The sequence below is a fragment of the Myxocyprinus asiaticus genome, chromosome 39 (assembly GCF_019703515.2).
Source record: "Myxocyprinus asiaticus isolate MX2 ecotype Aquarium Trade chromosome 39, UBuf_Myxa_2, whole genome shotgun sequence".
NCBI classification, from domain to species: Eukaryota; Metazoa; Chordata; class Actinopteri; order Cypriniformes; family Catostomidae; genus Myxocyprinus; species Myxocyprinus asiaticus.
Window position 1 is genome coordinate 8,354,299 of NC_059382.1, and position 13,277 is coordinate 8,367,575.

The window sequence follows — 13,277 nt, forward strand, 5'->3', positions numbered from 1 at the left end:
TTTTCATAACATTACAAGACCTTTTATCAAATATTATAATAACATCAGAAGCATGTTCCATTAACATTATTTTAACATTTGTTCTTAACCTCTACATCACGTTAGCCAAAGTTGTTGGAACGTTCCCTTTTAGGTGGGTTTATATTGGCTGGCCTATGTACCATGGTCAGGGTTGGGGAGTAACGGAATACATGTAACGGGATTACGTATTTAAAATACAAAATATATATTATAAATGCTATTTCTAGCCATTTTACATGCACATGTTACCAGGCACAATCATATTTCTTTATCAAGAAAATTCACGTTGGATCAAAAATTTTATTTACTTTTTTCTAGGGTAGAAATCGTATTCTTGATAAAAAATGTTTTATTGTTTTCCTGTAAAAATATCTAAAAATCCTTAAAACAAGATCAATGTGATTGATCTTGTTTTAGAAACAACACTGCATAAGACATTTAGGTTTTTCAGAGAATGTATTTTTAACGTGTATTTTGTCTTACTGTACTGGCAGAGTTTTTATAGTCAAAACAAGTGAAAAAATCTACCAGTGCTGAAGAAGTAATCCAAAGTATTTAGAATACGTTACTGACCTTGAGTAATCTAACGGAATACATTACAGATTACATTTTACAGCATGTATTCTGTATCTGTAGTGGAATACATTTCAAAAGTAACCCTCCCAACCCTGACCATGGCACTGTGATTACCATATTCATGTACCATTACATCCCAGATAACACACATACACCACCCAGATGTATATTTGAGGTGTGGTTAAAATACATATTTTTAAGTTGTTTGCTCATCTGCAATACGTCTATAAGACGTTGCCTCTCAGGTCTCAGTAAGACATTCAGCAGATGTCTTTGAAGTGTGTTTAGAATGTTTGTAAATCTGATCTTTTTAAGATGTTTAGCAGATGTTAATTAGATTGTGATGCTTTCCAGATGAAAAAATCTAAAACAGACATGGGATGGTTCTCCAGAAAACATAAAATAAAAAAAAAATTGGTAGTACCATGCTACTTTTTGGAATGTTTTTATTGGAAAACAGGAGCTGCAATATGGAGCTTGGGACATTTTGCCACTGTTTGTCCATAACTGGCATCATTAAGAACACTGAGAACTAAAGCACAACATTTGAGCCATTTCTTGGCCCAAAAAAATAGGTTATTGCAAAAAGATTGGCCAACAGAGAAATTAATGATATGTTATAACTGGTGATGCGTGTCACCAACACACTACCGGTCAAGCTGAATTTATGATTGAAGCTACGACGTCATGAGCGTCCCTACTGGAGTGTAGTAAGGTCAAACTACAGCTGTCAAGAGTATAGGGATTTAAACACAGGCAGTCCCACTGTTTTCTTTGCGCTACTTAGTTTTGCATACTATTTTCATGCAATACTGTACCATATCTGCTCAATACGTTGCTGCATTGTAGTGGTCCAGTGATTTTTAAAACTAATACATTTCACAAATAATTGAGTAATGAAAGAATAATCCTCTCAGCGCAATTTAAATGTATTAGTTGCAGTATGATCCCTTTTCTTACATTTTTTTATTTTTTATTTTTTTTTATTTTGAAACAAATGAAGAAATAGATCTTAGACACAATCAGTAAAAACAATCTTATATTATCGCCTACTCACCCCATCAGTTCTTGCCGGTGTAAGAAGTCCAAGCAACAACATAACGAAAATCGCTCGCGATAGTACACCGCGGTCCATTTTCACATCGATAACGGAGCCGCGAGCAATTCTCACTGATCCACTCGAGAACGCCGGTCCAATCTCTCAAGATCGCGCGTTATGTGCGCGTCCTGGACGGAAGAGCAAGATTTCCAAATCTCCCTCTGATACCACCTTCAGCACTCCGACCATCTCAGAAATAAAGTTTAAACATATACGCAAAAAAACAAGTTATCTGACTCGATCATTAGGCGTTTTGGATGTATCAGTGAACCCACAAGAATTAAAAAGTCGGTGGGGTTCTAAGGGGACGCGTACTTTGCTATATTCCCAAGTGCACGCGTTGTAGTGCAAATAGAAAAGTCAAGCCCATTTATTACGTCATAGACGCGCTCAGCCGCCGCGGGACCCCGTTCACTTCAGCGACGCTGAAAAGTTTGCGCTTCTGTTTAAGTTTTCGGCGTTCACCTTCGTCTCTATTTAGTTCTGCATTTGTATTTTCTGCATTACTGTGAAGTCGGAGTGGCGCTCGAAACCACGGTGAGCAGGTGAGATGGATTTTGACTTTGCTTTTTTGTATGGGTTGGTGTAACTGGATGTTTGGGTGCAGGTCTTGAACTTATGCATGCCGGTTATTTGTTTCCTAAGGTTAACTTTATTCTCTAGTGTAAGGCTGCAGGTGTTGAGAGCTATATAATGGAAGGTTGTGTGCTTTTGCCTGTTATTGCGTACCTCAGACCACATTTTACGCATGAGCGAAACCCCAAAACGCAGATAATGACTTTATTTTATTTACTCCTGTCTGTTTCTACGCAGACTTAGAAACAGGTACATATGTGCTACTTTTGTCACATCTGCAGTGCACATAGTTAAAATCCAACGCGTAATTCCAGAGAACTAACGGCACAGGGTGCATTCAAGTTCGTGCGGTCCGCTCGCAACACTGTTGCGCCTCTTGATTATCAATACTTGAGAAAGATTAATGGTGCTCTGGATTTTTTATCTGTACCACAATAGTAATAAGCAATAGTAATAACATTCATCATAATATCAGGTTAGTAAGTGGGATGTTAATGGTTAGAGAATGCCATTGCGTGCCATGGGCTCCAAGTTCAAGTGATGTTCATTAAATTCAGCTATGAACGATTGATGACCTCATATTTACAATTTTTTTTAATTTAACTTTGTCTGTTAGTTCATTTCCGAATCTTTGTCAGTCTTGACTTTGGTGTGTTATGGAAAGGAAGCCATCCAGAAAGATCAACTTTGTCCCAGCTCCAGCTATTGTATGGATTCCGTTGGTCTCTTTCTTTTTTATCCCTACCCCTCCCATCAGCAACTCTGCCACATCGTCAGCCATTATTAGGGATGTTATTTAAGGTGCACCTGTAGCTTAACTGGTAGAACATGGTGCTTGCAATGTCAAGGTCAAAGGTTTGATAACTATCTGCTGTCAGTTCCAGCATTTATATAATGTTTATCCATCGTATGATTCATTCATCTATCCATTCATCTCTTAATTTCTCACTCAGGCAGGTGAGTTGTCATTCAGGAGTTCAGGACGCATAGGCCTACCTACATCATTAACCACACCAATCTGAGGCAGTGGAGAAAGATCACAGGTAGCACACGCCTAAGTGGCGGCTGAGATGACACGGCCCCATCACATCGTCCGGGACCTTTTGTTGTAAGAGTTCCCTTTATATCCTAATTCCCATGAACACTTTTTCACATTACACCACATCTTCCATAATTCATATGCAGCACTTTCTTTTCCATACCTTATCCTCTGATATATTATTACTCTACATGCCAATTTACCATAGATCCAGGTGTCAAATACCTCGGGTTATACATTTACAGGTTTTCCAATGATACATTTTTTCAAATTCATTAAAAATTGCTTTTGTTAAACACTATTCTGAACATCCATGCATATTTATTAATCGAATGCTTATCTATGAGGATGTCACATTGGAATGACTTAATATACACAAGAAAGAGTTACCTGCCTTTTATCTTTACAGGGAAGTTAACATTGAATTATAAGGAAATGTATATACCCTGGCCTGTGGTGTGACATGCTATGTACTTCACCATAAATTATTGAACAGCATTTTGCAATTTAAAAAAGTAAAAAAAATAAAAATAACTTACTACCAGTATGAATGCAGCTATAATAACATCATATTATTGGAAACACTACATGGAGCATCTGTACTTTTAAAATTGTATTTGTCACACCACAGGACCATTAAAAATTAATAAGTGAAGACAAAAAGTTGATTAAAGGGAATGTTCACCCAAAAATGAACATTTTCTCATCATTCACCCTCATGCCTAGGCCTACATTTTCCCTCATACATTCATATCAATTTTAACCTAAAATCTTGATGCTAAAAAAATATATATAAAAAAAGTTTATGGAACCTTTAGACTAGCCATTTATGTCTTTATGAATTTAGTTACACTGTAAACCCAAATGTTGTCATTATTTAAAAAATTAAGTTGTTTTAATTGCTGTAAACATTACTGTTTTTGTGTGATTATACCATTAGGGTGATCTTTGTCCCCTTTGGACAAGTTGGACCCTATTAACACTATCTCAGTTCTCCTTGTGCACGTGCAAATGAAGGACATGTGTCTATGTATTTCTGTGGAAAATTAAATTGATTTAATGACCTGTAATCAGTTATGATCTTCTTTATTTGAGTTGTGTTATTGTATGACCCAAATTTGAGTCAATTCAATTAAAATAATTAAGTAGAATCAACAAAATTAAAACTGCAAATTTGAGTTCAGGGTACAGTACTTGCATCAAGTTACCTTAACTTAAATACTTAGGTTCATTCTATATGATCACCAAGTTAAGTGAATTTAATTACACAAGTTTTGGAGACACCATTACTCAATTTATTTGAGGGGATGAGTTTACTCAATCAATTAAGTAAAATCAACTTATTAGGGTTTTCAGTGTACAGTATGTGCTTATTTCAGTCTTATTCAATCTTCCTGCAGGTTGGTTTTCTTAGGACTTACACCAACACAACCAGCTTTGGGGGTGAGTTTTCTTCTATTATCTGTATCTTGCAAATAAATGTCTTTATGTCTGTGAAATTCAAATGGCACTATTAAAAATTGTGTTGGCTACATTATGTTGCATTTGCCTTGGACATTCCCTTCCACAACTTATAAAAACATTCATAAAAGCGTTCTCTTTGTTAGTTTTTATGTCAGTGCCATGGAAACAAGGGTTCCCTATCTGCCACATACTCGACGTTGTGTCGATGTAGTGACACTAGGGGTCGCCCTTGGGAGCCCCAAACACCTCTGATCTTTGAGAAAAGGCCAATTGGAATTGTCGAGTGGAATTTGCATGCCACTCCCCCGGACATACGGGTATAAAAGGAGCTGGCGATTTTTTCTTCGGAGTCGAGTGGTTGTGTTTCAGTGAGCTGAATTCCTCCGCCGATCCATTCACCTCGAAAGCTGTTGGATTTACAGTGCATTACAGCAGTTTCTCCCCCGGTCTGATGCTGAGGACTCGACTGGGCTCCCAACTTCGGGTGCGGTCGCCCAGTCGCAGCCCGATGCTCGCAGCCGCCCGGGCAAGCATGGCCGCCAGCTCCACGCCAGGCTGCGACTGGACGACCGCACCCGAAGGTGGGAGCCCAGACAAGTCCTCAGCGTCAGACTGGACCGGCCCACTCTCCGATGCTGCAATCGAGAGCTCATCCACTTTGCGAGTGCCGAACACTCCACTCCCCCCGAACCCTCGCGGCTTGACGATTGGTTCCTGGGCTCAGAGCACCGCTCATGGCCATGCCCCGCCCAGGTTCATTTCTTCCCGGAGGTGCATGATGAGCTCACAAGATCATGGCGGGCACCTTTCACTACCCTCGACGGTGGGGCTGCCGGGTTTACTCAGCGATTCCCCAGGTGGATAAGGCGGTTGCGGTGCACTTGTGCCCGCAAAACGCCGCCACCTGGTGGAACCGTCCAAGACTCCGTCCAGGGCCTGTAGGCTTATGTCATCACTGGCGACTGAGGCCTACAGTGCTGCTGGACAGGCCGCCTCCGCCCAGCATGCCATGGCTCTCCTGCAAGTGCACCAAGCCAAGGAGCTGAGAGAACTGCACGAGGGTAGTTCTGACCCGGGATTGATTGACGCACACAACGTCTCGTTCCCTCCATCAGGGAATGGAGATTACGAAAGTAACCAGGACGTTTCAAGATGCCACAGTCTCGGTTATATCCCTAAATGTTATTAAGGCGAAACTAGTCAGAGGAAAAGGTTTGGTTTGGTTTTGTTTGCAACTGGTAACAAACTCTGATATGAACGGAAGTGAGAAATAAGGGTTGGCCACATTAGACTAAGTTATGATTTGTTCCGTTTAGATATAAATAAGTTCAGATAAGTTAAAGGAATATTCCGGGTTCAATACAAATTAAGCTCAATCGAGAGTGTTTATGGCATAATGTTGATTACCACAAAAAATAATATAAATGTAAAAAAAAAAAAAAAAGGGTAACAGTGAGGCACTTACAATGGAATTGAATGGGACCAATCTGTAAACTTTAAAATACTCACTGTTTCAAAGGTATAGACACAAGATGTAAACAATTTGCATGTTAACGTGATTTTAGTGTGATAAAATTACTTACTAATCTTTTCTGTGTAAAGTTATATCCAATTTTACAACTTCGTTTCCATGACAATAAAACGCTGTAAACCCTAAAATGACGTAAAAATTTACAGCTCAAATAATACACAAGTTTTAACAGAAGTATTATTGTAAGCGCTTTTATAAAATTATAAATGTTTACCTATAAACACTTCAAAAATTGGCCCCATTTACTTCCATTGTAAGTGCCCCACTGTAACCTAGATTTTTGCTTTTTTAAAGAACAGAAGGGATGTCCAAATATTTTTTTTTTCTTTTTGTGTTAATCAACCTTATGCTACTAATGCTGTAGATTGAGCTTAACTTGTATTCAACCCGGAATATTCCTTTAAAATAAAAATCTGGACCAGAGATACAATATTTCATTTTACACTCACTCATTTTTTGACTTCAGTGATGTAGAGTTGCCTTTGAAGTAAAACATTGCATGATCCAAAGGGGTTATGATGGCATAAGGGATTGAGAGATTTAAGGACAAGGTTACAGATGTCTTTCATCACCAACAGTCCTTGAGAAAAGGTTATTGCAGGTGGACAGTGGTGGTGTTTTTATTTGACATAGTTTTTTTGTGACTAATTTCTCAAATTAAAAGTAAATGTGAAATCAAGATTAAGTTCTTCATGTTTGTGCTATTGACTTTTGGCTGTGTGTATGTGTGTGGGTTTGTTTGTGTGTGTGTGCTCCTCCACCAGATTATTGATCAGTGTGCAGTCTAACTCCTCTGCCCATAAAGCCTCCTTTCATGTAGCATCTCTGTAGCTTGGCTGATAGAATCCAAAGGCACAAATGGATACAGAACATTACTGGCAGATGCCATCACTCCTTCAGTAGCACTGAAGAGAGAATGAATGAGGTGGGATAGCAAGGCAATAAGAGAGATAGTGATGTGCAATTGGAGAGAAGATATGAGAACTGCATTGTCTGCATCAATACCATTCCTGCTTCTATGCAATAAGAGAGGAATGCAGACATCTTACTAATGTAAATAATACAATTATACAGCTATACAGCAAAGAGACAGAGAGAGGAGATGTAAAACCAGTGAAAGTGAGAGAGGGAGAGTGTATGTGTTGATAGTAGGTTGTGGTTTTGCACAGATATCTGTCTGTTTGCCTCAGGCTATCTGTCTGATTCTGTTAAGCAGGTCAGGGTGTAGAGTCGTAAACCTGAACAAAAATGACCAGGTGTCACAAACAGGTGCTGCCTCACACACACATGAAAATGGGGGAAAAGTGCATTTTGGCACATCCTTAATGTATTATACACTCCTTTTCAGGTATCAGGGACATGCTCATGCACACGCACACACACACTTTCACCTAGAAGTCTACATTGGGACATCCCTAAAGTCCCAGGTATACTTGTTTTTTGTGTGTTTCAGATTGCCTCGCACCTGGTCGACACCGTTGCCTTTGTGGTTGTAGTGGGGATGTGTCAAGCGCATTCATATTCGCTCGCGGTCAGAGGAGTATACTCACAAATGCAGCGCAGTCAACCAGGTGTGAGTCGATCCAGAACAAGCAAACACGAAGTATACCTGGGCCTTTAGACTTTTAATACTGTAAAGCTGATTACAATTACTACAGACTAACTCAAACCCATCCCTCTAAAGGAAACTTTTTCAGGCATTTTTAGAATTTCTAAATGCAGTATGTGCTTTATTTATAAATCGAATGTTCGATTGAGGATGTTACTGAATGTCCCCAAAGGGCTACTTCCAACCTGCCAATTTACACCATAGTCAAAAAGAATTTCATGAACTTCAAGCTCAATTAATAGCATTTGTAGCATAATGTTGATTACCAAAGAAAATATTTTCAACTTGTTCCTCATTTAGTTACTTTAAGAAAGAAAAAAAAAGGCAAAAATTGCAGTTACAGTGAGCCACTTACAATGGAAGTGAATGGGGCCAGTTGAGTAACATTAAAATACACACTGTTTTAAAAGTATAGCCACACAATGCAGACATTATACATGCAATCATGATTTTAGAGTGAGAAAATCTCTGTTCTAAATGATTGAAGTTTGAAAAGTGCTTACAGGGTTTACAGTGTTACTTCGCCATGACAATGAAGTTGTAAAATTGGATATAACTTCACACAGATAAGGTCAGTAAGCAATTTGTTTCACACTAAAATCATGTTAACATGTATAATTTGAACATGTTGTGGCTATACTTTTGAAACAGTGAATATTTTAATGTTTATACACTCCCCCAGACATACGGTTATAAAAGGAGCTTGTATGCAACCACTCATTCAGGTTTTGTGCTGAGAAGCCGCGACAAGGTCCCAGCCATTTCAGCGGGTAGTTCAGCGTTGTAACAAGAGGGACACAACGTCTCGTTCCCTCCATCAGGGAACAGAGGTTACGAAAGTAACCATGACATTCCCTATCTGTCACTCATTCGACGTTGTGTCGATGTAGTGACACTAGGGGTCCCTATACAAAATGCCACAACTAGCTGAACTGTGTTGCATGAACTGGCGGTGTGTGACGGCCAGACTGCTGTGTGCCTCGTAGCCAGCGCACCAGGCCGTCACGTAACCTCCCCCAACGCTCTCATTGGCGTCGAACGGTCCATCAGGAACAAGTCGACTGCCCAACTATAGGGACTTTCCCTCTTTTTTCTCCCCAAAAAGAGTGTAATTTTGTTAACAGACTGGGATCCGTGAGTGTCCTCATCGGGGGGGGGGGTGTCACTCCCAAGGGGAAGACACCGCGGAGACCACACCCCACCAAGAGAAGGGGGGGGGTACTTCAAGTGGAAATACATCACATGGTCTTACCGAGTCTTGTCAGAAGTATGTCATGTGGAGAGTCGCATGGTAGGTCCTACCCAAGGGGGGAGGAGTTTCTACAAGCATGGCGACCAGAGCAGAGGGCCCTCTGCTCAAGGAAGACGTAGTTTACCAAGAAGGAAATGATTTTACGGACGATATAACACATGGGGTTACCAATGGGGAACCACAACATGCGGAGCACCTACCTCAGTACAGGGCCTTACCAGTGCACTTACTGAGCTGGCAGCGAGTTTCTCCGCAAATTCGACTGCCACAGGGCTAAGGAGGAAGTCATCTAGGGATCACAGTCTGTGAACACTACTGGGAGTCAAGAGCACACATCTTCCCCTCAAGGGAGGGGAAAGGCGCTATGCGCAAGCGGTACACCCAGCCAGCTGTCCTGGAACTTACCTGCTTGTGCCTGCCACTACACGGGACGAAACTGACTCAACCTGGAGATTGTAGAACCTCGCAAAGGTGTTGGGTGTTGCCCAGCCCGCTGCTCTGCAGATGTCTGCCAAAGAGGCACCACTGGCCAGGGCCCAGGAGGCCACCACACTCCTGGTAGAGTGGGCTCGTAACCCCGCAGGGGGTGGCACGTCCTGAGCTTGATATGCCACAGCAATGGCGTCAATGACCCAGTGGGCGATCCTCTGTTTGGAGACAGTGCTTCCTTTCCGCTGTCCACCAAAGCAGACAAAGAGCTGCTCGGAGCTTCTAAAGCTCTGCATGAGATCCAAATAGATGCGTAAAGCTCGCACCGGACACAGCAACGCCAAGGCTGGGTCTGCCTCCTCCTGGGGCAGCGCTTGCAGGTTCACCACCTGATCCCTAAAAGGGGTTGTGGGAATCTTGGGCACATAGTCCGGTCGGGGTCTCAGGATCATGTGAGAGTAACCCAGACTGAACTCCAGGCACAATTCGCTGACAGAGAATGCTTGCAGGTCCCCTACCCTCTTGATGGAAGTGAGTGCAGTCAGGAGGGCAGTCTTCAAAGAGAAAGAGTGCCATTAAGCTCAGCTGACTCCAAGGGCTCAAAGGGAGCTCCCCATAGACCCTGAAGGACTACAGAGAGGTCCCACGGGGGAACAAGGCATATTAGAGGGGTTCAACCTCCTAGTGCCTCTCAGGAACCTGATGATCAAGTCGTGCTTCCCCAAGTACTTACCATCTATTGCATCGTGATGAGCCGAAATAGCGGCTACATACACCTTCAAGGTGGAGGGGGACAGCCACCCCTCCAACCTCTCCTTCAGGAAGGAAAGCACCAATCCGACTGCACATCTCTGGGGGTCTTCCCATTGGGAAGAACACCACTTAGTGAACAGACGCCACTTCAAGGCATACAGGCGCCTCGTAGAGGGAACCCTAGCCTGAGTGATCGTGTCTACCACCACAGGCAGTAGGGCACTTAAGTCGTCCGCATCCCGTCCAAGGGCCAGAAGGTTGCTACTAGGATGACTTGCTCCCCATCCTCCCTGACCCTTGCACAGGGTCTGTACAAGTAGGCTCACTGGGGGAAACGCATACTTGCGTAGTCCAGGGGGCCAGCTGTGTGCCAACGCGTCTATACTGAGAGGTGCCTCGGTCAGGGCGTACCAAAGTGGGCAGTGGGAGGATTCCCGGGAAGCAAACAGGTCTACCTGTGCTCGACCGAATCGACTCCAAATCAGCTGGACCACCTGAGGTTGGAGTCTCCACTCTCCCCTGAGGGTAACCTGACATGACAGCGCGTCTGCTGTGGTGTTGAGGTCGCCCGGGATGTGAGTGGCTCGTAGCGTCTTGAGGTGCTGCTGACTCCAGAGGAGGAGACAGCAGGCAAGTTGTGACATGCAATGGGAGCATAGGCTGCCTAGGCGGTTGATGTAAGCTACCGTCACTGTGTTGTCCGTCTGGACCAACATGTGCTTGCCCTGGATCAACGGCCGAAACCTCCGCAAGCAGTACTGCCAACAACTCTTGGCAGTTGGTGTGCCAACGCAGCCGCAGGCCAGTCCAAGAACTGGCGGCTGTGTGCCCATTGCATACGGCACCCCAGCCCATCTTGGAGGTGTCTGTTGTAACCACGACATGTCTAGAGACCTGCTCTAGGTGAATCCCTGCCCGTAGAAATGTCAGGTCGGTCCAAGGGCTGAAGAGGCAGTGACAAATCGGTGTGATGGCCACGCGATGTGTCCCATGGTGCCATGCCCATCTCGGGACTCAAGTCTGAGTGGTGATGGCATAGTGGATTAAAGCACTGAACTGGTACGCAAAAGGTTGTTGGTTCAATTCCCACAGCCACCACAATTGTGTCCTTGAGCAAGGCACTTAACTCCAGGTTGCTCCAGGGGGATTGTCCCTGTAATAAGGGTACTGTAAGTCGCTTTGGATAAAAAATGCATAAATGTAAATGTCTGAAGCCAGTGTTGAAGTCTCATATGCATCAACCTGAGCAGTGTGGCCGCCACTGAGGATGCTATATGCCCCAGGAGCCTATGAAAAAATTTCAGTGGAACCGCTGTCCTCCGTCTGAATGACTTCAGACAGTTCAGCACCGACTGAGCATGTTCGTTCGTGAGATGCACTGTCATCTAGACTGAGTCCAACTCCAGACTGAGAAAAGAGATGCTCTGAACCTTGCTCTTTTTCCAGTTGACCCGAAGCCCCAGTCGGCTGAGGTGTCAAAGCACGAGGTCCCTGTGTGCGCATAGCAACTCTCGAGAGTGAGCTAAGGTCAGCTAGTCATCGAGATAGTTGAGAATGTGTATGCCCACTTCCCTTAGTGGGGCAAGGGCTGCCTCCGCGACCTTCATGAAGACGCGAGGGGACAAGGACAGGCCGAAGGGGAGGACCTTGTACTGGTACTCCTGGACCTCGAAGGCAAACCGCAGGAAGGGTCTGTGTCGAGGTAGGACCGAGACGTGGAAGTACACGTCCTTCAGGTCTACCGCCACGAACCAATCTTGATGCCGGACGCTCACTAGAATGCGTTTTTGCATCAGCATCTTGAATGGGAGTCTGTGCAAGACCCGGTTCAGTACTCTCAGGTCCAAGATTGGTTGCAACCCACCACCTTTCTTTGGTACGATGAAGTAAGGGCTGTAGAACCCTTTCCTCATCTCGGCTGGAGGGACAGGCTCTATCGCGCCCTTGCTCGTCCGAGCACGCAATTGGGGCAAGCGAGCATGCTGGGGAATGGGAGGTCCGTAGGGGGATACCCGGCGGAGGTGGTCCCATTGAGGTCCCCAAATTGCCCCCAGTGCTAACCGGCACGACCTCATACCCGAAGGTAGAAAGACCGAGGCAGGGAGCCGCTGGGGTGGCTTGCATTCTTATGAATGCAAGCCGCGACCGCAATGTTGCCATGGTCATGTTCTCACAATGAGGACATGATCCAACCACGAACGATGTCTCCGCGTGGGCAGCGCCCAGACACGTAAGACAGCGATCGTGGCCATCGGAAGCGGAGAGATTACGACCGCAACCAGGAAACACACACAAACGGAAAGGCATCTTTAAAAAGAAGCGTCTTTATAAAGATGTTCTGTGTGTGCCGCTCTTTCAGAAAGAAAATATACTCTTTTAGAATATATTTTAAATGTTTTTTAAATGTTCTGCCGAAGCGCCCAGGGGCGTTCTCTGCAAACCACAGATGCAGAGGGGGAGAAGCCGCTGAAATGCGCTGTATGATCCAGCAGAGAGAGGTGAATGAACTCGGCGGATGAATTCAGCTCAATGAGTTGAACCGCTTGGCTCCGAAGAGAAAATCTGAAGGAGTGGTTGCATACCAGCTCCTTTTATACCCATATGTCAGGGGGAGTGTCATGCAAATTCCACTCGCCAATTCTCATTGGCCTTTTTTCAAAAGATTTGGGGCTCCCAAGAGTGACCCCTAGTATCACTACATCGACACAACGTATAGGGAACCATGATTTTTGCTTCTTTTTAAAAAGAAAATAAACAAGTGATGAGTCAATATATTTTTTTGTGGTACTCAACATTATGATACAAATGCTGTTGATTGAGCTGAACTTGTATTGAACCCAGAACATTCCATTAAAAACCTTTAAACCCAAAGGCTTGTGGCTAAATGCTTCAAATTTGTTTTTATGGATGTATATAAATTGTACCTGT

At 43.7% G+C, this 13,277-nt stretch overlaps 1 protein-coding gene across 1 annotated transcript in view; it reads right to left on the minus strand.

Annotated features, from left to right (window-relative positions):
- LOC127430322 (collagen alpha-5(IV) chain-like) overlaps window positions 1–1,997 on the minus strand; it is a 73,030-nt gene extending 71,033 nt beyond the window's left edge. The window contains exon 1 of the mRNA XM_051680048.1: window positions 1,655–1,997. Coding sequence (XP_051536008.1) covers window positions 1,655–1,732 — 78 coding nt within the window. The 5' untranslated portion in view covers window positions 1,733–1,997. The remainder of the gene's footprint in view (window positions 1–1,654) is intronic.
- Window positions 1,998–13,277: the final 11,280 nt, after the last annotated feature.